This window comes from Papio anubis, chromosome 1 (assembly GCF_008728515.1).
Source record: "Papio anubis isolate 15944 chromosome 1, Panubis1.0, whole genome shotgun sequence".
Taxonomy (NCBI): Eukaryota; Metazoa; Chordata; class Mammalia; order Primates; family Cercopithecidae; genus Papio; species Papio anubis.
This window is the reverse complement of record NC_044976.1, coordinates 188,233,771-188,260,920: the sequence shown is the minus strand read 5'-3', so window position 1 is coordinate 188,260,920 and position 27,150 is coordinate 188,233,771. Positions and strand designations below refer to the sequence as shown.

At 38.8% G+C, this 27,150-nt stretch overlaps 1 protein-coding gene across 5 annotated transcripts in view; it reads right to left on the bottom strand.

Moving 5' to 3' along the window:
• Nucleotides 1-4,715: 4,715 nt before the first annotated feature.
• Nucleotides 4,716-27,150, bottom strand: part of ANKRD45 (ankyrin repeat domain 45) — a 59,831-nt gene continuing 37,396 nt past the window's right edge. For 4 of the 5 annotated variants that reach the window (XM_003893584.3, XM_009194458.3, XM_009194468.4 and 1 more), the window contains 3 exons: nucleotides 19,539-19,633; nucleotides 17,225-17,363; nucleotides 4,716-5,588 (listed from right to left, as the gene is read on the bottom strand). In XM_003893584.3, the coding sequence (XP_003893633.1) occupies nucleotides 5,518-5,588; nucleotides 17,225-17,363; nucleotides 19,539-19,633 (305 nt within the window). In that variant the 3' untranslated portion in view covers nucleotides 4,716-5,517. Of the gene's footprint in view, nucleotides 5,589-17,224; nucleotides 17,364-19,538; nucleotides 19,634-20,618; nucleotides 20,710-27,150 lie in introns of all 5 variants that reach the window. The other variant, XR_001897786.3, reaches the window with a different exon arrangement.

Below are 27,150 nucleotides of genomic sequence, written 5' to 3'. Positions count from 1 at the left end.
TTCCTTTTTTGTATAAACTGGTGTGGTTACTTTAAGTCACTGAGCCCATCCCAAGGACTATGTTAAAAAAAAAAAATTGTCTTATTCACAGGCCCGCTCCTAAGAGACCCATTCCTTACTCTTCCCTCTTCTGCCTTTACTTAACTCACCTCATTACCAAGTTCACTACCCTCCCGTTCTGATCTTCACCTAATCTATATACTGGTTGTCACCTTGATTCCTCTCAAAATTAAGTTTGACTCCCTCCTTAGTCAAACTGATCTCAGCACTGCCTCAGATCAGTTTGAGTAATGCCCTTCCAGGTTCTACCTAGTTCCTATCCTACTGCAGTCCCCTCAGACTCACTCGGTTCACCTAAGCCCTGCAGCTAAGACTCCTGTAGGTGGAATCTAAGTTTCGAAGTTCAGATTCCCCATGGCCTTTAGAAAAATTCTCATACTTCAGGAAAACTTGGAGAAATCCATAAAGTCAGCTAGCTTACACATAGTTCTGAAAACTAAAGAAAGCACTTAACTAAAATATAGAGGTGATCAAATGTTTTATCCTTTCCCATGGAGCTTTTTTTAAAGCAATAATAAAGTTATATTTCACCATTTTTTATAAATCCAGCTGAAGGAGATTCTGGTCAATTTGGGGAGTTGACTGCTGACAGGCTGCCCAGTGTGTTTTCTCCCAACTCCATCTTCTGAAAAGAGATAATACCATTTAACTGAGATAGACACATAACATAGGGGGGTTAGTCAGTTTCCCATCCTCCTAACATTATAATGGTTCAGGAGTGGACATGGACTCAGACAATACCAATTAGATGGTTGCCTAGATTGGTATATTACATTATTGGGAGACAGCTATTCTCTCTCCACTTAGGTTTAGTGGTGATGATGGCTGCCCAGAGCAGCTAGAGGCCACCTTCCCAGCTGCATGGAGAAAGCCCACCTAAAGTCTGAAAGGTCCTATAAAGCACAACCTTAGATATTTCTGAATTCTTAACAAATGACTTTATAATTCCACCATGGATTTTATCTTTTCCAAGAAACCATTCCTTAGGTGGAGAACTTTTTGCCATCTAGAAAGGATAGGAATGAAAAGCAATTTTATTTTCAAAGCCAGTGAGCACTGGCTCTTTTCTGTATCTTCTAAATTTTATTTGCAAGCTGAAATGTTCCTTCTCAGTTTCTCTCTCTCCTCTCATTTAGTAGAAGCCAGGTGGTATTTGAACACTCAGTCTGGAAATATCCTTAGCAGGGTCATCGAGTTCATTACTTAGACAAAATGTGGCCAAACTTACCGTCTCCTAACAAAGGTTTCTCCAGTTTCCAATAGCATTTTCCTCTCTTTACTGTAAACTCACCAATAGCCTCCTAGAAGGCCCTAGGGCTTCTGCTAAGACTGTACTTGAAGGCCTATAGCTTTCACCCACACCCTCCTCCAGGCCTTTCTGTCCTCTGCCTACCATCCAGTCCCAAAGACAATGACACGTATTTTAGGTTTTGTTATGTCAATTTCTCACTTCCAAGTTGTAAAACTTGTGATTTATATATTGTTAAGTAACAAACAAACACAAAACTGAGTAGCTTAAAACAACAACAATCATTTATTTCATTCACAAGTCTGCAATTTTTTGCATGGCTCAGCACAGAAGGCTTGTGTCCACTCCATACAGCATCAGCTGGGCTGGTTTGACTGGAGGATCTGCTTCTAAGATGGCTCATTCATATGGCTGGCAAGTTGGGGATGATTGCAGGCTGGAGCTCAACCAAGGCTGTGGGCTGGGGCCTCAGTTCCTCCCTGTGGATCTTTCTATAGGCTGATCAAGAGTGAGCATCTCAAGAGAAAGCATTTCCCCTAGTTAGGCAGAGGCCTCATCACCTTCTATGATCTAGCCTCAGAAATCACACAGAATCACTTCCACTGTAGTGACAAGCCTGCCCAGATTCCAGAGGAAAGAACAGAGACATCTCTCTCTATGCAAGGAATGTCATGACCATATTGTAAGAAGAGCACGTGGGAAGGGAAATGTGGCCATCTTGGAAAATACAATCTACCACATATTAGATTGAACATGGGCGTAACTGTCAGTCCTTTACAATCTGGGGGCATCATGTTAATCTAAATAGCAATCTACTTAGTCCAGAGCAGTAGTTCTCAAAGGCTGGACCACTGGCCAGTTCTGATTCATGACAAAAGTTCCATCATATATGACAAAATAAGAAAAATAAATATAACATAAAGATATATAATAAAACTTAATTTATTTAACTTAAAGGGTAGAGCCCTACACTGAGATCTCTTCCCTTTTCTGGTGTTAAAATGTCTTTTGTTAAATGATAGCGACAGTAGATAGTAGTTGTTTCCTTAATGATGTCCTATCAATCTCCTCCCCTTATTTTTTTTACATTTTTTCTGGTTAATTAAATACAGAAGTCTAAAGAACTACTGTCTAAAAGTTATAACATTGAATTTAGCCTTTGATTGACTACTTCCCAAATAATCTGGAGTCTTCATTGATTTATTAGTATGCACTTTGAATAGTAATTACTTTGTGGATGTTCAGAAAAAGCCATGCAGCTACCTATGTAACAGCTCAAACTCAAAGCCTAAGGGCATTTAAATTCTCCTATGAATATATCTATAATTCAGTGCAACAATATGTAACAAGATATACTATATCTCTCAAAATTGACTAAAATTATAAATCCATAGCTATAAATAAATGTTCAGATTCTCACATCAAAGAAATCTTTGACATGAGATCTAGGAATTTGTTGGTAATCACTTGGTTCACATGCCAAAAAGTAAAGTGACATTCAAGGTGAAGTCTCAGAAAATAGAAAGAGGAGAAATTAGGCATAGAGTTACAATGTTGGATGTATGTATGGCTTATCTGCTAGAGGAGTAGGAGTTACAACGGGGCAAAATATGGAGATCAGTGTTGGCAGTCATTTTTATAAAGGTGCACAAGCTCTATAAATTAATGAAGAGGTAATGAGTTCTATGTATAAGGTATTACTAAAAGGTAATTCATTAAGTTATTTACTAACTTACTATCTTACGGACTTTTTAGGTATAAAAAAGAACAAAACAAAGTCCCTACCCTCAAAAAGCTTACAGTTCACACAGAAAGACAAACTTGTGAACAATTAAGTGGAATACAGTATGAGGCTATTTGCACTATGGGTGCCCTAAAGAGGGAAGGACTCATTCTTCATAATACTGGTGACAGGGAAGGTCATGGAATAAAGAATTACAGATTGCTTTACCAAAGGTTAGGATTGAATTTTGAGAAATTCCCACAACTAGGGGCAAGAGGAAGAAGAGGAACTGGTGAAGGAGTTAGAAAAGCAGTTTTAAGAGAGTAGAGGAATCATAACTGGCATAAAAGTGCCAACACAAGGAGTTTAAAAATAGCATCAGCAAATGTATCAAAAGCTATACAAAGTTTGAGGATAAGGATTGAAAGATTAATAAAGAGGGAAAATAGGTTTATTTTATACTAAGGGGTCTCCAGAAATGCCTTGGTCTAATTTAGAAATCTTTGAAGTAAGAATCCAGGAATCCCTCCCTAATCTGGAACATACTCCTGGAAAGTAACGTTGTATTCAAAATCCCAAGCTCAGAAAATGTAGAGTTAGAATAGAAAGGACAAAAATGGCACCTGGACTTTTCCTAAATTATTGCAGTGCTTAAGGACGCTGGTCTTCGCACAATATACTGTATTAAGAGAATGGGCTAGGCGTAGTGGTTCACAGCTGTAATCCCAGGACTTTGGGAGGCGAAGTCAGGAGGAATGCTTGAGGCCAGGAACTCAAAGACCAGTCTGGGAAACGTAGCAAGATTCTATCTCTGCAAATTTTTATTTGTTTTTATTATTATTATTTTTTTTTGAGATGGAGTCTCGCTCTGTCATCCAGGCTGGAATGCAGTGTTGCAATCTCGGCTCACTGCAACCTCCACCTCCTGGGCTCAGGTGATTCTCCTGCCTCAGCCTCCCAAGTCACTGGGATTACAGGTGCATGCCACCACATCCAGCTAAATTTTTGTATTTTTAGTAGAGACAGGGTTTCACCATGTTGGCCAGGCTTGTCTCAAACCCCTGACCTCAGGTGATCCACCTGCCTCGGCCTCTCAAAGTGCTTGGATTACAGGTGTAAGCCAGAACCCAGGCTGCAAATGTTTTTTTTTAATTACCCAAGCATGGTGGGAGGATCACTTGAGTGCAGGAGTTACAGGTTGCAGTGAGCTATGATCATGATAACTCCACTGCATTCCAGCCTGGGCAAGAGAGGGAGACCCTGTCAAGAAGGGGTTGTGGGGGTGGGGAGAGAGAAGAGAAGAGAAGAAAAGAGAAGAGAAGAGAAGAGAAGAGAAGAGAAGAGAAGGGAGAAGAGAAGAGAAGAGAAGAGAAAAAGGAGCAAACACAGGTCTTCTTTGTACTGCTCCATAAACACCCACTGGGTCGGCCAAAAAGGTGGGTGAAAGTTATTGCAGTATTCTTTTGCTTTAAAAAATTGAAACTGAATTGCTCATACATTAAAAAGATAAAAAACTTAAAATTTTGGGAGACATTTAAAACAGAGTTATCTCAAAACCATGGTTAAATACATGTCAACTGACCAAGTATTACTGAATTACCCATTCCTTTTCCTTCTCCCATAAGGGAAAACTGGCTTTCAGAACAGGACAAAGAAGAGAAAGTCATAAGAACAAACAATAAATGCTTTTTTAAAACCATTTTCTTTTCTACAAAACTTTTTCATAAAGTCACAACGTAAGAGAAGGTTGAGGCGCCTGATTAAATAAACTAGAAAAAAGGCTTTCCAAACCACCAATATGAAACCAACTATGGTACTTAAAACCTAGGAAATATAAAACAGAATGGGAGGGGAAATGACCTTCAGTCCAGTTACAATATCTGTATTGCCAGCCTTATAGAATAGGAGAACTCTTCTAAATCTAAAAACTATACAGATTTGTGTTAATTAATTGACAGATAGAAGGAGGTCAAAGATAAAGAGGAGTTTTACTCAGAGGTATATCCCACCTCACAGGTGAATTTTAATTTGGACATAAAAAGTGATAGCTGTACCCAGAGGCTCCTAATCTACGCCAGTCTTAATATTCCTTGCTCCAAGTGTCATTCCATAAGATTTCCTTTTTAGAGAGGGAGAACAATTTTTTTCTCTGGATATAGCCAAATGTGTCCCTTTATATGCAATGCCTCAATTACACAGAAAATTATTAGATTCTCTGAGTAGTTCTTAAAGCCTAATGATTTATACCCAAGTGCTTTCCTGAAGGAGCACGTGAAACTCACATGGGGCTGGGCTTGGAGGAGCAGAGGCGAGGCCAGAGGGTCCAGACATAAGCATGCTGAACAGGTCAAACAAAACAAGGGTGATGTAATGTTGTACTTAAATACTTAAAGAAACCCACATCTGTTTTCTCGATTTCAAATGGCATGAATAGGTTTGTCTTTCAGATACTAGAAGAAAATGTGGCCTTTTACAAAGCGTATGTTCAGTGGGAGGTATCATCTTGACTTCTCTTCTGGTCATGGCTTGTTATAGATTTAGCACTTTTCACTTGACCTGAAAGGAAACAGATTTTTAAATTACATTTAATTAGTTTGCAATATGAAACAAAATGAAGCCACTTTTTAAGACAATAAGCATGGAATAATTAGATTGTCCCAGCCTGAACCAGCTACTAATTCAACCCTGGTGTTGTTGGTATGTCATTCAAATAGTCTCTCCTTTTCATTATATTTAAAGCTGTGAGGTCACATTTCCCATATAATCAGTATTATTATCCTTAGTTCTGCCATTGACGAGAATAATTTTGAATAAACTGCTAAACCTCTGTCCTCTTCACTTTCTTCACTGCGAAGTCAGGGTTCATTTCAGAGGTTCCATCAAGATCTAACATTCTATGATGTGAAGGTGCTTAGAGAACATGTGATATAGAGGGTTGGGGGAGAGAGGTAAATCTTCATAGGTGAGAAGGGAAGGAGGGGGGATTGCTGGGCCAGGTTAATGGTACTGGTAGAGAGGTGGGAATAACTGTATATCAAACGGTCCCAGCTACTTAGGAGGCGGAGGCAGGAAGACTGCTTGAACCCAGGAATTCAAGTTCAGCCTAGGTAACATAGCAAGACCCTGTATCTAAAAAAATAAAAATAAAAAAATTAAAAAAGTAATTGAAAAACAAATTAAGCAAAACACAAAATCTTAAAAAATAAAAAATAATTCAGGTCTTAATTATCTCACTCCTAAACTATACTCATCTCACTTTCTCTAGTCTCCTCTCCCTCCAATCCATTTTACAAACTAGGCCAGATTATCCTCCCCTACTTAATCTCTCTTCTCTCCCACCCCAAAGCCTTTAAATGGCATCCCGCTGCCCCAAAAAATAAAGCCTAAACTTCTACGTTTACAATTTAGTAGTTTCAATAAAATGTTCACATGTTAACTTTTCAATACCTCTATTTTCTACATTTCTAATGTACCTTGACACAGACTCAACTACAATCAGCCAGATGGGTACTGGCCACTTCCTTATTCCCACATTTCCACTTTTGATCATAATATTGTGTTTTCATTCCAGAATTTCCTTCCTACTTCACGCTGGCTACCCATCCTTTCAGGAAACTCTTCTTTCTTCGTGATGCTCTCTCTTTATACTTAGGCTTCTCTGATCATACAGAGCACTTAGATTATCTTTTCAGGTATGTGCTACTCACAAACTAAGTGGTAGGCTCCTAGGTGAGTGCTATGGGTGTGCTCAACAGATCATATAATTCATATTAGTTCTAGATGGCAAGAAGCATTCTGTCATACTGTAATACCTGGACTGGGTTAAGTGTCTTAACCTTTAAAAATCCACAACTCCTTTTGATAAACATAAAAATCTTAGGTACTGATTATACACATGCAAAAGAATTAAATTGGACCCCTATGGCCTAATACATATATATACACACACACACACACATATGTACACACACATTATACATATATGTATATATATCTCAAAATATATCACAGAACTAAACATTAGTGCTAAAACTACAAAACTCTTAGAAGAAAACACAGAATTAAATCTTGGCGACCTTGGATTGGCAATGGTTTCTTAGATATGACACAGAAAGCAGAAGCAACAAAGGAAAAATAGATAAATTGAACTCAATCCAAATAAAGTTTTTTGTGTTCCAAAACATAATTAAGAAAATGACAAGACAATCCAGAGAATGGGAGGAAACAGAATCATCTTTCTGATGAGAGACTTGTATCCAGAACACAAAAAGAGCTCATACAACTAAAAAATAAAAAGACAATCCAATCTAAAGCTGGCAAGGGCAGGTGTGGTGGCTCACACCTGTAATTCCAGAACTTTGGGAGGCCGAGGTAGAAGCAAATCACTTGAGCCCAGGAGTTTGAGACCAGTCTAAGAAATATAACAAATCCCTATCTCTACAAAAATGTAGAAAAATTAGCCAGGTGTGGTGGCACACCCCTGTACTCCCAGCTACTTGGGAGGCTGAGGTGGGTGGATCGCTTGGGCCCAGGGAGGTTGAGGCTGCAGTGAGCTATAACTGTGCGACTGCACTGCAGCCTGGGCAACAGAGTGAGAGCCTGTCGTAAAATGAAAGAAAGAAAAGAAAGAGAGAGAGAGAGAGAGAAAGGAAGGAAAAGATTCTTCCCTTTAATGACCAGGAAAAGAAAAAATAAAAATGGGCAAGCAATTCAAATATATATTTCTCCAGAGAAAATACAGAAATGGCCAGTAAGCATGAAAAGATGCTTAAAATTGTTAGTAATTTGGGAAATGCAAATCAGAATACATTAAGATACCACTTCATACCCACTAGGATGGCTAATTTTTTTAAAAAAGATAATGACAAATGCTGACAAAGATGTGGAGAAATTTGAATCTTCATGTACTGCTGGTGGGAATATAAAATGGAAATCATTTTGTAACTCAGCAATATACCAAAGAAAAAGGAAAACATGTGACCACAGAAAAATTTTCATACAACAGTTCATTGCAGCATTATCTATAATAGCCAAAAGAGTGGAAACCCAAATTTCCATCAATTGATAAACAGATTAAATTCGGGCCAGGCATGGTGGCTCACACCTGTAATCCCAGCACTTTGGGAGGCCGAGGCGGGCGGATCACGAAGTCAGGAGATCAAGACCATCCTGGCTAACACGGTGAAACCCCATCTCTACTAAAAATACAAAAAATTAGCCGGGCATGGCGGCAGGTGTCTGTAGTTCCAGCTACTCAGGAGGCTGAGCCAGGACAATGGCATGAACCCAGGAGGCATAGCCTGCAGTGAGCCGAGATCACACCACTGCACTCCAGCCTGGGCAACAGAGTGAGACTCCATCTCAAAAAAAAATAGATTAAATTTGTACCCACAAAATGGAATATTATTTAGCCATAAAGCAGAATGAAGAACTGATACATGTTACCACATGGATGAACCTTAAAAATATTATGCCAAGTGAGAGAGGCCACCACGAAAGTCAACAAAATATTATATTATTTCATTTATAAAATGTTGAGGGGCATGTCCAGAGGGCAGCCATCCTAACCCAACCTGCCCTGCCCCCAGAAAAAAAAAAAGTTAAAAAAAATGTTCAGAGAAGGTAAATTCATCAAGAGAGAAAGTAGATTAGTGGTTGCCAGGGCTTAAGGAAGGGAAGAATAGGAAGTGACTGCTAATAGCTATAGGGTTTCTTTTCAGAGAGGTAAAACTCGAAAGTTAGATAAGGGTGATAATTACACAACTTTGTGAATACACTGAAAACCACTGAACTGTACTCTTTAAAATGATTACTTTTATGGTGTGAGAATTATAGCTCAATAAAGCTATTATTTTTTTAAAATGCTAGGGGTGTGCCTGCCACCAAGATTCTGATATGTTCACCTTCCTGATTCTTAGGACGGTATTCCCACAGTAGGTTTTTCCCCAAATATAGAATTATAATACTTAAACTGCTTTTTAAAATGCTACCAAGAGGAACTGAGATGGCCGACTAGAAAAAACTGCAGTCCATGGCTCTCATGGAAAATAAAAACGATGAGTGAATTCAGCACCTTTCAGTGAAATATCCAGGTTCTTCCATTGAGACCAACTAGGCAAATGGCTTGACCCAGAAAGAATGAAGAAAAGTAGAGTGGGGCAATGGCCTACCCAAGAGTGGCACAGAACCAAAGGAACCCCCAACCCCAGCCAAGAGAAGCAGTAAGTGATTGTGTGACCATGCACAATGTATGTGTGGCTTATCTGCTGCAGGAGTAAGAAAAGTGAGAAACCACACTTCTCACACAGATCTTTGCAACCCACCGATCACAAGATCCCCTCATTAGCCTATGCCACCAGAGCCTTGAGTCTGATACACAGACCTACGTGGAGTCCTGGCAAAGCAGATGCTCAGGCTCACACAGAGACCCAGGAGTTTTACATACTCTGGCCCCAGGAATCCCAGCAAGGCAGGAGATCCATTTGTACACTTCCCTAGGAATAGGGCTGAATCCAGAGAGCCAAGCAGTGTCATTCTGTGGGCCCCACTTCCGCGGCACTTCACAAGTTAAGAGCCACCACCTTGGAATTGCTGCCAGACAGTACAACAGGCTGGAGACTGCCTGAGATGGATGAGTTCCCAGGGGTAGAGGCAGGTGCCATCCATTTCTGCAGTTTGTTCAACTCAGTCCTTCTAGCCTTCCATCTCTGAGACGCTCAAGAAGTCCTCATGAGGAGGAGTGCTGCACAATGCAGCACAGCTGCTGTGCCAGATTGTGGGCAGATTGCCTCTTTAAATGGGACCCCAATGTATCCCCCTTCACTGGGTGGGACCTCCCTGCAAGAATTACAGCAACTCTAGCCATGGTTATACAGACATAACTCTGATCTCTTTTAAGATGGAGCCACTGTGGGGAGGGATGACTGATGTCTCTGCAGTTCAGTCAACAGCCTTTCCAGCCTGCTGGCTCTGGAGAGTCCAGGCAGTCTGGATGAGGAAGGGCTATCCCCAACACAGCACACCTGCTCTACCAAAAAGGAGCCAGACTGCTTCTTTAAGAAGGTCCCTTATCCCATCCCTCCTGACTGAGTGAGAACTCCCAACACAGGTCTTCAGATACCTCCTACAGGAGCTTCCAGGCTGGCAACAGACCAATACCCCACTGGGACAAAGCTCCCAGAGAAAGGAGCAGGCTGTTGTCTTTGCTGTTTCACAGCCTTTACTTGCTGATATCTCCAGGTAGAGGAAAAATCAAGGCAACTTCCAGTTTTCTGGAGCCATCCCCCAGCAAACTGCAGCAGCCCTACAGAAAAGTGGCCTGACTTTTAAAAGAAAAACACACAAACAGAAAGCAACAGCAGCAGCAGCATCAACAAAAAAAGACCTCAAAAAAATTCCATTCAAAGGTCAGCAACCTCAAAGGTAGATAAGCCCACAAAGATGAGAAAAAAATCAATGCAAAAATGCTGAAAACTCAAAAAGCCAGAGTGCCTCTTCTTCTACAAGTGACTGCAGCACCTCTCCAGCAAGGGCACAGAACTGGACTGAGGCCAAGATGGCTGAAATGACAGAAGTAGGTTTTATTTATTTATTTATTTATTTTTTTTAATTTATTTTTTTTGAGATGGAGTCTCACTCTGTCACCCAGGCTGGAGTGCAGTGGCCGGATCTCAGCTCACTGCAAGCTCCGCCTCCTGGGTTCACGCCATTCTCCTGCCTCAGCCTCCCGAGTAGCTGGGACTACAGGTGCCCGCCACCTCGCCCGGCTAGTTTTTTGTATTTTTTAGTAGAGACGGGGTTTCACCGGGTTAGCCAGGATGGTCTCGATCTCCTGACTTTGTGATCCGCCCGTCTTGGCCTCCCAAAGTGCTGGGATTACAGGCTTGAGCCACCGCGCCCGGCCTAGAAGTAGGCTTTAGAAGGTGGGTAATAATAAACTTCACTGAGCTAAAGGAACACATTGTAACCCAATGCAAAGAAGCTAAGAATTATGATAAAACAATACAGGAGCTGATAACCAGAACAGCCAGTTTAGAGGACAGCATAACTGACCTAATGGAGCTGAAAACCACGATGCAAGAAATTCACAATGCAATCACAAGTATCAATAGAAGAACAGATGAAGAGGAAGAAAAAATGTCAGAGCTTGAAGACTATCTTTTGAAATAGGAAGACAAGAATACAGAAAAGAAGAATGAAAAGGAATGAACAAAACCTCTGAGAAAAATAGGACTATGTAAAAAGACCAAACCTATGACTGATTGGGGTACCTGAAAAAGACAGGGAGAATAAAACCAAGTTGGAAAACATACTTCAGGGTATTATCTAGGAGAATTTCCCCAACCCAGCAAGACAGGCCAACATTCAAATTCAGGAAATCCAGAGAACCTCAGTAAGATACTCCATGAGAAGATCAACCCCAAGACACATAATCATCAGATTCTCCAAGGTCAAAATGAAAGAAAAAATGTTAAAGGAGGCCAGACTGAAAGGCCAGGTCACCTACAATGGGAAACCCATCAGACTAATGTGGACCTCTGAGTGGAAACCCTAAAACCAGAAGGGATTCGGGGCCAATATTCAACATTCTTAAAGAAAAGAATTTCCAACCCAGAATTTCTTATCCAGCCAAACTAAGCAAAGGAGAAATAAGATCCTTTTCAGACAAGCAAACACTGAGGGAATTTGTCACCACCAGTCCTGCCTTGCAGGAGTTTCTGAAGGGAGCACTAAATACGGAAAGGAAAACCCATTACCAGCCACTACAAAAACAAACTGAAGTACACAGACCAGTGACACTTTGAAGCAACCACATAATCAAGTCTGCAAAAATAACCAGCAAGCATCATGATGACAGGATCAAATTCACACATAACAATATTAACCTTAAATGTAAATGGGCTAAATGCCCCCCATTAAGAGACACAGAATGGCAAGCTAGATAAAGATCCAAGACCCATCAGTACACTGTCTTCAAAAGACCCATCTCATGTGCAAAGACACACATAGGCTCAAAAGAAAGGGATGAAGGAAAATTCACCAAGCAAATGGAAAACAGGAAAAAGGCAGGGATCACAGTCCTAGTTTCTGACAAAACAGACTCTAAACCAACAAAGGTCAAAAAGGACAACGAAGGGGCTGGGCACGGTGGTTCATGCCTGTAATCCCAGTACTTTGAGAGGCCAAGGTTGGTGGATCTCCTGAGGTCAGGAGTTCGAGACCAGCCTGGCCAACATAGTGAAACCCAGTCTCTACTAAAAATACAAAAATTAGCCGAGTGTGGAAGTGGGCACCTGTAATCCCAGCCACTCGGGAGAGGAAGGCAGGAGAATCTCTTGAACCCAGGAGGCGAAGGTTGCAGTAAGGCGAGATTGCACCATTGTACTCCAGCCTGGGTGATAAAGCAAGACGCCGTCTCAAAAAAAAAAGCAAAGAAGGGTGTTACATATCAGTAAAGGGTTCAATTCAACAAGAAGAGCTAACTATCCTAAATACATATGCACACAATACAGGAGCACCCAGATTCATAAAGTAAGTTCTCAGAGACCTACAAAGAGACTTAGACTCATACACAATAATAGTGGTAGACTTTAACACCCCACTGACAATATTAAAAAGATCATCCAGACAGAAAATTAACAAAGATATTCAGGACCTGAACTCAGCTTTGGATCAAGCACATCTGATAGATATCTACAAAACTCTTCACCCAAAAACAACAGAATATGCATTCTTCTCATCACCACATGGCACTTACTCAAAAATTGATCATATATGCAGAAGTAAAAAACTCAGCAAATGCAAAAGAACTGAAATCATAACAAACTGTCTCTCAGACTACAGTGCAATCAAATTAGAACTCAAAGCTAAGAAATTCACTCAAAACCACACAACTGCATGGAAATTGAATAACCTGCTCCTGAATGACTCCTGGGTAAAAACTGAAATTAAGGCAGAAATCAAGAAGTTCTTTGAAACTAATAAGAACAAAAAGACAATGTACCAGAATCTCTGGGATACAGCTAAAGCAGAGTTAAGGGGGAGATTCACAGCACTACATGCCCACATCAAAAAGCTGGAAAGATCTCAAATTAACAACCTAACACCACAACTAAAATAACTAGAGAACCAAGAGCAAACAAACCCCAAAGTTAGCAGAAAACAAGAAATAATCAAAATCAGAGCAGAACTGAAGGAGATGGAGACACAAAAAACCCTTCAAAAAAAAAAAAAAAAAAAAAAACAATGAATCCAGGAACTGGTTTTTTGGAAAAAAAATTAATAAAATAGACCACTAGCTAAATTAATAAAGGAGAAGAATCAAATTGACACAATCAGAAATGATAAGGATGATATCACCACTGATTCTACATCAAAACAATTGTCAGACAATACTATAAACAATTCTATGAACATAAAGTAGAAAATCTAGAAGACATGAATAAATTCCTGGACACATACATCCTCCCAAGACTGAACCAGGAAGAAACTGAATCCCTGAATAGACCAATAATGAGTTCTGAAATTGAGGCAGTAATAAATAAACTACCAACCAAAAAGAAGCCCAGGACCAGATGGATTTACAGCTGAATTCTACCAGAGGTATAAAGAAGAGCTGGCACCATCTCTACTGAAACTATTCCAAATAATTGAAAAGAAAGGACTCCTATCTAACTCATTGTATGAAGCCAGCATCATCCTGATACCCAAACCTGGTGGAGATACAACAGAAAAAGAAAACTTTAGGCCAATATCCCTGATGAACATTGATGCAAAAATCCTCAATAAAATACTGGCAAATCAAATCCAGCAGCACATCAAAAAGTTTATTCACCATGATCAAGTTGGCTTCATCTCCAGGATGCAAGGTTGGTTTAGCATATGCAAATCAATGAATGTAATTCATCACATAAGCAGAACTAAAGACAAAAACCACATGATTATCTTGATAGACAAAGAAAAGGCCTTCAAGAAAATTCAACATCTCTCCATGTTAAAAATTCTCAATAAACTAAGTATTGAAGGAACATACCTCAAAAAAATCAGAAACCTATATGAAAAACCCACAGCCAATATCATACTGAATGTACAAAAGGTGGAAGCATTCCCCTTGAAAACCAGCACAAGACAAGGATGCCCTCTCCCACCATGCCTATTTGACATAGTATTGGAAGTTCTGGCTAGGGAAATCAGGCAAGAGAAAGAAATAAAGGGTATTCAAATAGGGAGATAGGAAGTTAAATAATCTTTGTTTGCAGATGACATGATCCTATATCTAGGAAATCCTATTATTTCAGCCCAAAAGCTTCTTAAACTGATAAGCAACTTCAGCAAACTATCAGGATACAAACTCAATGTGCAAAAATTGCTAGCATATTTATACACCAACAACAGGCAAGCAGAGAGCCAAATCATGAATGAAATCCACTTCACAATTGCTACAAAAAGAATAAAATACATAAAAATACAGCAGACAAGGGAAGTGAACAACGTCTTGAAGGAGAACTACAAACCACTGCTCAAGGAAATCAGAAAGGACACAAACAAATGGAAAAACATTCCATGTTCATGGATAGGAAGAACTAATATTATGAAATGGCCATACTGCCCAAAAAATTTATAGATTCAATGCTACTCCCATTAAGCTCTCATTGACATTCTTCACAGAATTAGAAGAAACTATTTTAAAATTCATATGGAACAAAAAAAGAGCCTGAATAGCCAAGACAATCCTAAGCAAAAAGAACAAAGCTGGAGGCATCCTGCTACCCAACTTCGAACCATACTACAAGGCTACAGTAACCAAAACAGCATGGTATTGGTATAAAAACAGACACATAGACCAATGAAAAAGAACAGAGAACTCAGAAATCAGACCACACACCTACAACCATCTGATCTTCAACAACCCTGACAAAAACAAGCAATGGAGAAAGGATTCCCTATTTAATAAATGTTGTTGGGAAAACTGGTTAGCCATATGCAGAAAACTGAAACTGGACCCCTTCCTTACACCTTATACAAAAATTAACTCAAGATAGATGAACGACTTAAAGGTAAAACTGAAAACTATAAAAACCCTAGAAGAAAATCAAGGCGATACCATTCAGGACATAGGCGCAGGCAAAGATTTCATGAATAAAACACCAAAAGCAATTGCAACAAAAGGAAAAATTGACAAATAGGATCTAATTAAACTAAAGAGCTTCTGCACAGTAAAAGAAACTATCATCAGAGTGAACAGACAACCTATAGAAAATTTTTGCAGTCTATTCAACTGACAAAGATCTAATATCCAGAGTCTACAAGGAACTTACCCAAATGTATGAGGGAAAAAAAAAAAAACAAAAACTCCATTAAAAAGTGGGCAAAAGACATGAACAGACACTTCTCAAAAGACAACATTAAAAAAAAAAAAAAAAAGGCCGGGCATGGTGGATTCATGCCTGTAATCTCAGCACTTTGGGACACTGAGGTGGGTGGACCACCTGAGGTCAGGAATTCAAGACCAGCCTGACCAACATGGTGAAACCCCCTCTCTACAAAAAATATAAAAATTAGCTAGGCATGGTGGCACACATGTAATCTCAGCTACTCAGGAGGCTGAGGCAAGATAATCACTTGAACCCAGGAGGCAGGGGTTACAGTGAGCATTGCATTCCAGCCTGGGTGACTAGAGTGAGACTCTGCCTCAAAAAAACAAACAAACAAACAAACAACAACAACAACAAAAAAAAACCACATTCATGTGGCCAGTAAACAAACATGAAAAATTTTTCAACATCACTGATCATTAGAGAAATGCAAATCAAAAACACAATGACACACCATCTCATGCCAGTCAGAATGACAATTATTAAAAAGTCCAGAAACAACAGATGCTGGCAAGGTTGTGGAGAAAAAGGAATTCTTATACACTGTTGGTGAGAATGTAAATTAATTTAACCATTGTGGAAGACAGTATGGCAATTCCTCAAAGATCTAGAGACGGAAATACCATTTGACCCAGCAATCCCATTACTGGGTATATACACAAAGGAATATAAATCATTCTATTATAAAGATACATGCATATGTATGTTCATTGCAGCACTATTCACAATAGCAAAAACATGGAATCAACCCAAATACCTATCAATGATAGACTGGGTAAAGAAAATGTGGAACATATATACCATGGAATACTATGCAGCCATAAAAAGGAACAAGACCATGTCCATTTAAGAGTCATGGATGGAGCTGGAAGCCATTATCCTCAGCAAACTAATGCAGGAACAGAAAACCAAACACCGTATGTTCTCACTTGTAAGTGGGAGCTGAATGATGAGAACGCGTGGACACATGGAGAGGAACAACATACACTGTATGGGTTGGGGGAGGGACAGCATCAGGAAGAATAGCTAATGGATGCTGGGCTTAATACCAAGGTGATGGGTTGATCTGAGCAGCAAACCACCATGGCACACGTTTACCTATGTAACAAACCAGCACATCCTGCACATGTACCCTGGAACTTAAAATAAATGTTGAAAGAAAAAAATAAAAATAAAAATAAATAAAATAAAATGTTGCCACCCTATCTCCCAGGAGGAGATACTTCCTAGATGAGAATCAAAATCAAAGACAGGCCCAGTGTGGTGGCTCACACCTGTAATGCCAACACTTCAGGAGGCTGAGGCAGGAGGATTACATGAAGCCAGGAGTTCAAGACCAGCCTGAGTAACATACCAAGACCCTATCTCCATAAAAAATTTAAAAATTGGCTAAGCATGGTGATGCCCGCCTGTGGTCCCAGTTACTCAGGAGGCAGGAGTATCACTTGAGCCCAGGAGTTGGAGGCTGCGGTAAACTACAATCACACCACTGCACTCCAGCCTGAGTAACAAAGCAAGACTCTGCCTCAAAAAAAAAAATCAAAGCAAAGCGACAGTAATCACATAAAATTTAATGACTGATAATGGTAACATTAAGATTAGTATTAGACATTTCCTGTAGGAAGAATTCAGTTATTATTAGTTATTACTAATATTGAAAATAATGAAACTAGGGAACTATATCATAGATTAGTGCTTGTAACAATGTTAATGACTACTTAATGAAGATTGTTAAAATCAGAATATCTCAGAAATAACAACATTGAACTTAATTTTCATCCCTTCTGACATTCAAACCACCTTTTATCCAAAACTTACGTGGTGTAGTCATTTTTGCGAAGATAGGAGTCACAGTATCTTCCAGTTGTTGTCTCTGCTCTAAAAGCTCATTAATGGAAGCTTCTGTATGGGTTTCCAACCACTCATTTTTTGCACGGCATGCACTGAGGATGGTATTCTAGGGACAGAAATACAGAGTTTGCTCTCCACTTATTTACTGAAAAATAAAACTCAGCAGTATCTCTAAACCAGCACGTATTCTGCTGGTTTAAAACCAGCAGAGTTCTAAACCAATCAAACTTTCTGTGATGATAGAAATATTCTGTACCTGCATTGACCAATACAGTAGCCATTAGATATAAATAGCTATTGGGCACTAGAAATGTGGCTAGGGTGACTAAGGAACTACATTTTAAATTGTAATTAATTTTAAATAATTCAAATTTGAATAGTCACATGTGGCTAGTGTCTATTATATTGGACAGTGCAGCTCTAACATTAGTGGAATATGAGCACAATAAAACTCACCATCATGAAGCCTGGTACCATTCTACACTTTCTCCCTAATTCTTCATTTTTGTTAAGCCCTGTGACTAAAAGAAGTACTTGCAAAGACCAGAAAAGAATAGGTGGATGGTATGAGTTGCATGCATCTCAAAAGACAATGCTGATATTTTATTCCCTCTCAAATGGTTCACAGGAGGCAGTTCAAGAAATACAAGAAAAGCTCCACCTTACTGAAAATCTCTGTTTGCACTGTAAAATTATCTCGTTGCACATATGCAGCAAATTTCTGATGTCTGATTTAAGATGTTTATTGTACTATGGTCTGTAATAATAAAGATAAATAAATACATTTGTGGTATGTCCTGTCCACACTGTTAAATAACAAGCAGTAGAATATGCAGAAGTATGTAGAAGGAAGTAGACTTAGAGGTGTCCTTAATATCTTATTAAGAAGAAAAAAAGTAAAATTGAATAATATATATAAGTGTGATCTCATTTTTATAAAAACAAAATCTTTCATAAAATTCCTATTATGTGTATGGATACATATGATTATATAAGTGAAAGGAAAAACATAACACAAAATTGTTATTAGAACCACAGAGTGTGTAATAAGAATAGAAATAGAAAAAGAAAAACTATTAGGCTTGCTTTAGACATTTTGATTTTTTTCTAATTATTACTATGTATACATAATAATTTCTAGTTCAAATAATCAAATTTTTTAAAAGTAAAATAAGAATGTTCTAGTAACTAGTTTGACAAAGCACTATTTCTTTGTGTCAGGAAAATTTTGCTTTTTGCAGATCTGATAGCTCCAAAAGCTATTCTAACAGAATTTTTCCTACATTTTATTTGTTTCACAAGAGATTTTGTAGAGTACTCTACAAGACACAAGAGAAAATGTATAACTTATCAAATGCTTAGACTTGGTGATATCTTACACTTTTAGCAATACCCAATTCTTTTTCATCTGAATAATAGGTCACAGGAAATTCACAGAGCATCCTGCACAAAAATATACGAAATAATTTAAAATCAAAACACATTTCTGATACCCTCAGTATATTTTTTAAATGCACATTCGGAGCACTAAACTAGTCCACAGGGAATGCTTAGATAGTACTTAGAGTGGGCAAGTGGGCTTTAAAATTACTATGTTTACATCTGTGTATCTTTTTTCCCATTCTGAAAAATTTGACACATTAAATAATATGCAATATGTTTGTACATGTACATATATACCAAAATATATAATGTATATCTCAGTTTTGAAGCAAAATAATGAAATGAATATTTCCATTGTATTATTTTGGACCCTACTACTCAACAGAAGAACCAGAACACTACCAGTACTATTAATGCAGCTTCTGTCCCTCCCCATCCCACCCCACTGACTGCCTTCAAGAGATAACTATGATCTGTGCTTATCCCTTCGCTTGACTTTTTAAATAGTTTTATTCCCATATGTAGGCATCCCTAAATTATATAGTTTGTAATTGCTTGTTTTTGAGCTTTATAAAAATCTATGTAGTCTTTGATTTTTTTTTTTTTTTTTTTTTTTTACTCAATATTACATTTCTAAGATTCAGCCATGTTGCTGGGTTTGATACTTAGTACATCTCTATGTCACTCTTTAATACTATTTATTTTAGTTTTGATCAGACTATCCTCTATTAGAGGTTTATAAAGAAAGGAAGGGAAGGTAGGAGGGAAGAAGGAAAGAAAGAGGGAGGAGGGAGGAAGTAAGGACCACAACGTGCCTTTAGAACATCAGTGCAAAAATTAAAATGTAAGACAAAATTCTTAAAACACCACAGAACAAGCAATAATCACAATACAGTACCTTGTCTTCCTTAAGGAGTTTCCCTGATCCCTTTTCAGTGTCAGTAACAGCTAAAGAGACTTTTGCAATATATTTTTTCAGAGTCAGTCTTGCATCTGAAAGAATGGACAGAAACACACACATGACAAGACAAAGACAAGAGGCAGAGCAAGATAGTCAAATGGAAGCCTCCACTGTCCACCCCACCCCACAGAAACACCAAATTGAACAACTATCCATACAAAAAAAGCACCAACATGAGAACCAAAAATCAGGTAAGCAATCACAGTACCTCATTTTAACATCATATTAAGGAAAGAGGCACTGAAGAGGGCAGGAAAGACAGTTTTGAACTGCCTACACCACATTTCCCCCATACCCCTGGCAATGGCCACACAGTGCAGACAGAGAATCTGTATGCTTGAGGGAGGGAGAGCACAGTGATTGTGGGACTTTGCACTACAGCTCAATGCTTCCCATCATAGTAGAAAGCAACATGGGGCAGAATTCAGCTGGCACCCATGGATGCAGCATTTAGACCAGCCCTAGCCAGAGGGGACACACATCCCAACAGTTGGAATCTGAGTTCCAGCAGGCCCCACCACTACAGGCTAAAGTGCTATGGGGTCCTAAATAAACTTGAAAGGCCATCTATGCCACGAGGTCTGCAATTCCTGGGCAAGTCCTAGTGCTATGCAGGGATCAGAGCCAGTTGTCTCGGGGTGCACGTCACCTAGTGAGACACTAGCCTGAATGGCCATGAGAGTGCTTGCCACCCCTCTGCCAATCCCAGGTGACATAGCTTACAGCTCTGGGAGAGACTCCTTTCTTCTGCTTGAGGAGAAGAGAGGGAAAAGTGAATAACACTTTGTCCTGCAACTTGGATACCAGCTCAGCCACAGTAGAACAGGGCACCAAGCAGAGTCCTGAGGCCCCCATTCCAGGCCCTAACTCCAAGGTGATATTTCTAGACATATCCTGGGCCAAAAGGGAACCAGCTGCCTTGAAGGGAAGGACCCAGTCCTGTCAGGATTCATCACCTGCTGACTAAAGAGCCCTTGGGTCCTAAATAAGCATCGGTGATACCCAGGCAGTACTCACCGTGGGCCTTGGGTGAGACTCAGAGCCATGCTGGCTTCAGGGGTGACCCAGAACATTCCCCAGCTGTAGTGACTATGGGGAGAGACACCTTCTGCTTGACAAAAGGAGAGGGAAGAGTAAATGGGACTTTGTCTTGCAACCTGGGTACCAGCTCAGCCACAGTGGGGTGGCACACCAAGCAGGATCCTGAGGTCCCTGATTCTAAGCCTGGCTCCTGGAGAGCATTTCTGGGTCTTGCCTGGACCTGGAGAGCCCACTGCCCTGAAAGGAGAGACCCATGCTGGGCAGTATTCACCACAGGCTGATTGCAGAGCCCTTGGGCCTTGAGTGAATATCAGCAAAAGCCAGGTGGTACTTGCTGTGGGTTTGGGCAGTGGTTGCCGCAGGGAGAGACTACTGTGTTAGAAGAAAGGGGAGAGGAAAAGTGGGAAGGACTTTGTCTTATGGCTTGGGTGCCAGCTCAGCTGCAGTAGAATAGAGTACCAGCTAGATTCCTAAGGTTCTTGACTCTAGGACTTGACTCCCAGATGGCATCTCCGGACCCACCCAGAGCCTGGGGGAACTTGCTGCCTTTAGGGAAGGCCTGGCTGTATTTGCCAACTGCTGACTGTAGACCATTGGGCCTTGAATGAATATATGCAATAACCAGGCAGTGGTCACCACAGGCCTTAGGCAAGACCCAGTGCCACGCTGGCTTCAGGTCTGACCCAGGGTAGTCCTAGTGGTGGTGGCCACAGGGGTGCTTGTGTTACCCCCCACCCCCAGTTCTAGGCAACTCAGCACAGAGAGAGAGACTCTGTTTGTTGAGGGGAAAGTAAGAAAAGAAAAAAAGCATTTCTGCCTGATAATCCAGGGCATTTTCCCACATCTTACCCGAGACCACCAAGACTGTATCTCTACAAGTCTGCAAGAGCCACAGCGTTACTGAGATTGGGGTGCCCCCTAATGCAGATACAGCCAGAGTAACCAAAAACTTGGACCACAACACCCAAGTCCCTTCAAATACTTAGAAAGCCTTCCCAAGAAGGACAGGTACAAACAAGCCCAGACTGCAATACCTACAATAAATATCTAACTCTTCAATGCCCAGATGCCAATGAATATCCACAAGCAAGGAGATCAGTCAGAAAAACAAGACCTCATCAAACAAACTAAATAAGGCCCCAGTGACCAATCCCAGAGTGAAAGAGATATGTGACTTTTCAGACAGAGAATTCAAAATAGCTATTTTGAGGAAACTCAAAGAAATTCAAGATAACACAGAGAAAGAATTCAGAATCCTATCAGATAAAATTAACAAAGAGTTTGGAACAATTTAAAAGAATCAAGCAGTAATTCTGGAGCTGAAAAATGCAATTGACGTACCAAACAATGCATGAGAGTCTCTTAACAGTAGAATTGATCAAGCAGAAGAAAGAACTAGTAAGCCCAAAGACAGGTTATTTGAAAATACAGTCAGAGGAGACAAAAGGAAAAAGAATAAAAAACAATGAAGCACTCCTATAAGATCTAGAAAACAGCCTCAAAAGGGCAAATCTAAAAGTTACTGGCCTTAAAGAAGAGGTAGAGAGAGATCAAGGTAGAAAGTTTATTCAAAGGAATAAATTTATTCAAAGGAATAATATTAATAAAAAAGAACTTCCCAAACCTAGAGAAATATATCAATATTCAAGCACTAGAAGATTATAGAACACCAAGCAGTTTTAGCCCAAAGAAGACTACCTCAAGATTTAATAATCAACCTCCCAAAAATCAGGGATAAAGATCCTAAAAGCAGCAAGAGAAAAGAAACAAATAACATATAATGGAACTCCAATACATCTAGCAACAGACTTTTCAGTAGAAACCATATAGGCCAGGAGAGAGTAGCATGACATATTTAAAGTGCTAAAGGAAAATAACTTTTACCCTAGAACAGTATATCCATGAAAATATCCTTCAAACACATCAGAGAAATATTTTCCCAGGCAAACGAAAGCTGAGGGATTTCATCAACACTAGACTTGTCCTAGAAGAAATGCTAAAGGGAGTTTTTTAATCTGAAAGAAAAGGAAGTGGTTGAGCAATAAAAAATCATCAGAATATATAAAACTCACTGGTAATAGTAGGTACACAGAAAACCACAAAATACTATGTATGACATTGTAATTACAGTGGGTAAACTACTCATATTTTGAATAGAAAGACTAAAAGATTAACCTATCAAACGTAACAATTTTCAAGACATAGATGGTACAATAGGATATAAATAAAAACAACAAAGAGGTAAAAAGTTGGAGGGGAATGAAGTTAAAATGTAGTTTTTATTTGTTTTTCTCTTCGCTTGTTTATACAATCTATATTAAGTTGTCATCAGTATAAAATAATGAACTATAAGATACTATTTGAAAGTCTCATGGTAATCTCAAATCAAAAAACATACAACAAAGCTGGGCATGGTGGCTCACATCTATAATCCCAGCACTTTGGGAGGCCAAGGCAGGTGGATCACTTGAGGTCAGGAGTTTGAGACCAGCTACTCAAAATATAAAAATTAGCTGGCATGGTGGTGCATGCCTGTAATCCCAACTACTAGTGAGGCTGAAGCAGGAGAATCACTTGAAGCTAGGAGGCAGATGTTACAGTGAGCCAAGATTGTGCCACTGCACTCCAATCTGGGTGACTCTGTAAAAAACAAAAAACAAAAAACAGAGACACAAAAAATAAAAAGCAAGAGATTAAAATATACTATCAGAGAAAATCACCTTCACTAAAAGGAAGACAGGAAGGAAGGAAAGAAGGAATATAAGACCACAAAACAACCAGAAAACAAATAGCAAACTGGCAGGAATAAGTCCTTACTTACCAATAATAACACTGAATGTAAATAGACTAAACTCTCCAATCAAAAGACATAGAGTGGTTGAAGAGATAAAAATCAAAGATCTAATTATCTGTTACATATAAGAAACACACTTCACCTATAAAGACACACATAGGTGGAAAATAAAAGGATAAAAAAAGATATTCCATGTCAATGGAAACCAATAAAGAGCAGGAGTAGTATACTTACATCAGACAAAATAGATTTCAAGAAAAAAACTATGAAAGATACAAAGAAGGTCTTTAGCAAGAGGATGTAACAGCTGGGAATATACATGCACCCAACACTGGAGCACCCAGATATTTAAAGCAAATATTATTAGAGCTAAAGAGAGAGATAGACCCCAATACAATAATAGGTAGAGACTTCAACACCCCACTTTCAGCACTGGACAGATCATCCAGACAGAACATTAAAAAAGAAACATCGGACTTAATTTGCACTACCAACCAAATGGACCTACTAGATATTTACAGAACATTTCATTCAATGACTGCACAAGGCACATTTTTCTACTCAGCACATGGATCATTCTCAAGGACAGACCATATATTAGGCCACAAAAAAAGTCTTAAAAGTTTCAAAAAAAGTTAAAATTATATCAAGTATTTTCTCTGACCACAATGGAATAAAGCTAGAAATCAATAACAAGAGGAATTTTGGAAACTACACAGCACATAGAAATGAAACAGTATGCTTCTGAATGAACAGTGTGTCAATGAAGAAATTACTAATAAGAAGGAAATTTTTTAAATTCTTGCAACAAATGAAAATAGAAACACAATATACCAAAACTATGGAATGCAATGAAAGCAATACTAAGAGGAAAGTTTATAGCAATAAACGCCTACATTAAAAAAATACAAAAACTTCAAATAAACACCTTAACAATACATCTTAAAGAACTAGCAAACCAAGAGCAAACCAAACCCAAAATTAGTAGAACAAAATAAATAAAAAAGATTCTAACAAAAATTAATGAAATTGAAATTTTAAAAAAATTTCAAAAGATCAATGAAATGAAAAGTTGGTTTTTTGAAAAGATAAACAAAATTGGCAAACCATTAGCCAGACTAAGAAATAAAGGCCCAAATTTTAAAAATCAGAAAAATGAAAAGAAGACATTACAACCAATTCCACAGAAATTCAAAAGATCATTAGAGGCTACTATGAGCAAATATATGCCAATAAATTGGAAAACTTAAGATAAATGGATAAAGTTCTAGACACATACAACCTACAAGTTTAAACCATGAAGAAATCCAAAATCTGAATAAACCAATAACAAGTAACGAGATGAAAGCTGTAATAAAAAGCCTCCAAGCAAAGAAAAGCCCAGGACCCAATAGCTTCATGCCGTTTTACCAAACACTTAAAGAACTAATACCATTCCTACTCAAACTATTCTGAAAAATAGAGAAGGATGAAATACTTCCAAATACATTTTACAGAGCCATTATTACCCTGATACCAAAACCAGATGAAGATACTTAAAAAAAAAAAAAAAAAAAAACCCTCAAAACTACAAGCCAATCTCCCTGATGAACACTGATGCAAAAATCCTCAACAAAATGCTAGCAAACTGAATTCAATCACACATTTAAAAGATCATTCATCATGACTATCATCATGACCAAGTGACATTTATCCCAAGGATGCAAGGATGTTTCAACAAATGCAAATCAACTAATGTGATACATCATATCAACAGAATGAAGGACACAAACCATATGATCATTTTAATTGAGGCTAAAATTTAATATTGTTTCATGTAAAAGCCCCCAAAAAACTGGGTATAGTAGGAACATACATCAACACAATAAAAGCCACATATGACAGACCCACAGCTGGTGTAATGTAGAACAGGAAAAACTGAAAGCCTTTCCTTTAAGATCTGGAATAAGACAAGAATGCCCACTTTCACCACTGTTATTCAATGTAGTGTTGGAAGTCTTACCTAGAGCAATCAGAGAAGAAAATAAAGGGCATCCAAATTGGAAAGGAGGAAGTAAAATTATCCTTGATTCCAGCTGATATAATTTTATATTTGGAAAAGTGTAAAGACTCCACCAAAAAAATTATTAGAACTGATAAACAAATTCAGTAAAATTGCAGGATACAAAATCAACATGCAAAAATCAGTAGTATTTCTATAGGCCAACAGTGAACAATCTGAAAAAAAAAAATCAAGAAAGTAACCCCATTTACAATACATACAAAGAAAATAAAATACTTAGGAATAAACTTAACCCAAAAAGTGAAAAATCTCCATAATTAAAACTATAAAAGACTGATGTAAGAAACTGAAGAGGACACAAAAAATGGAAAGACATTCCATGTTCATAGATTGGAAGAATCACTATTGTTAAAATGCTCATACTACCCAAAGCAATGTACAGATTCAATACATTGGTATCAAAATACTAATGACATGCTTTGCAGAAATAGAAAACACAATACTAAAATTTTTGTGGAACCAAAAAGACCCAGAATAGCCAAAGACATCCTGAGCAAAACAAAAACAAAAAAACTGAAGGAATCACATTACTTGACTTCAAATTATACTATAGAGCTATAGTAACCAAAACAGCATGGGACTGGCCTAAAAACAGGCACATAGACCAATGGAGCAGAATGAAGAACCTAGAAATAAATCCATAAATCTACAGTGAACTCACTTTTGACAAAGATGCCAAGAACATACATTGGGGAAAGGACAGTCTCTTCAATAAATGGTGCTGGGAAAACTGGATATCCATAAGCAGAAGAATGAAACTAGACCCCATCTCTCACCACATACAAAAATTAAATCAAACTGAATTAAAGACTTAAATATAAGACCTCAAACTATGAAACTACTATAAGAAAACATTTGAGAAATGTTGCGGGAAGTCAGGGACCCCCAACGGAGGGACCAGCTGAAGCCACGGCAGAAGAATTTAAATTGTGAAGATTTTATGGACATTTATTAGTTCCCCAAATTAATACTTTTATAATTTCTTACGCCTGTCTTTACCGCAATTTCTGAACATAAATTGTGAAGATTTCATGGACATTTATCACTTCCCCAATCAATACCCTTGTGATTTCCCATGCCTGTCTTTAATCTCCTAATCCTGTCATTTTCTTCATAAGCTGAGGAGGATATATGTCGCCTCAGAACCCTGTGATGATTGTGTTAACTGCACAAATTGTTTGTAGAGCGTGTGTGTTTGAACAGTATGAAATCTGGGCACCTTGAAAAAAGAACAGGATAACAGCAATCTTCAGGGAACAAGGGAGATAAGACTTGGAGCCTGACTGCACAGGTGAGCCAGGTGGAAGAGAGCCATATTTCTCTTCTTTCAAATGCAAATAGGAGAAATATCGCTGAATTATTTTTCTCCGCAAGGAACATCCCTGAGAAAGAGAATGCGCCCTGAGGGTAGGTCTATGAACGGACCCCTTAAGGTGGCTGCCTTTTATGGTCTAAGCCAAAGGGATGAACTAAGCCCCGGTCTCCTGTAGTGCTCCCAGGCTTATTAGGAGGAGGAAATTCCCACCTAATAAATTTTGATCAGACAGGTTGTCTGCTCTCAAACCCTGTCTCCTGATAAGATGTTATCAATGACAATGCGTGCCCGAAACTTCATTAGCAATTTTAATTTCGCTCCATCCTGTGGTCCTGTG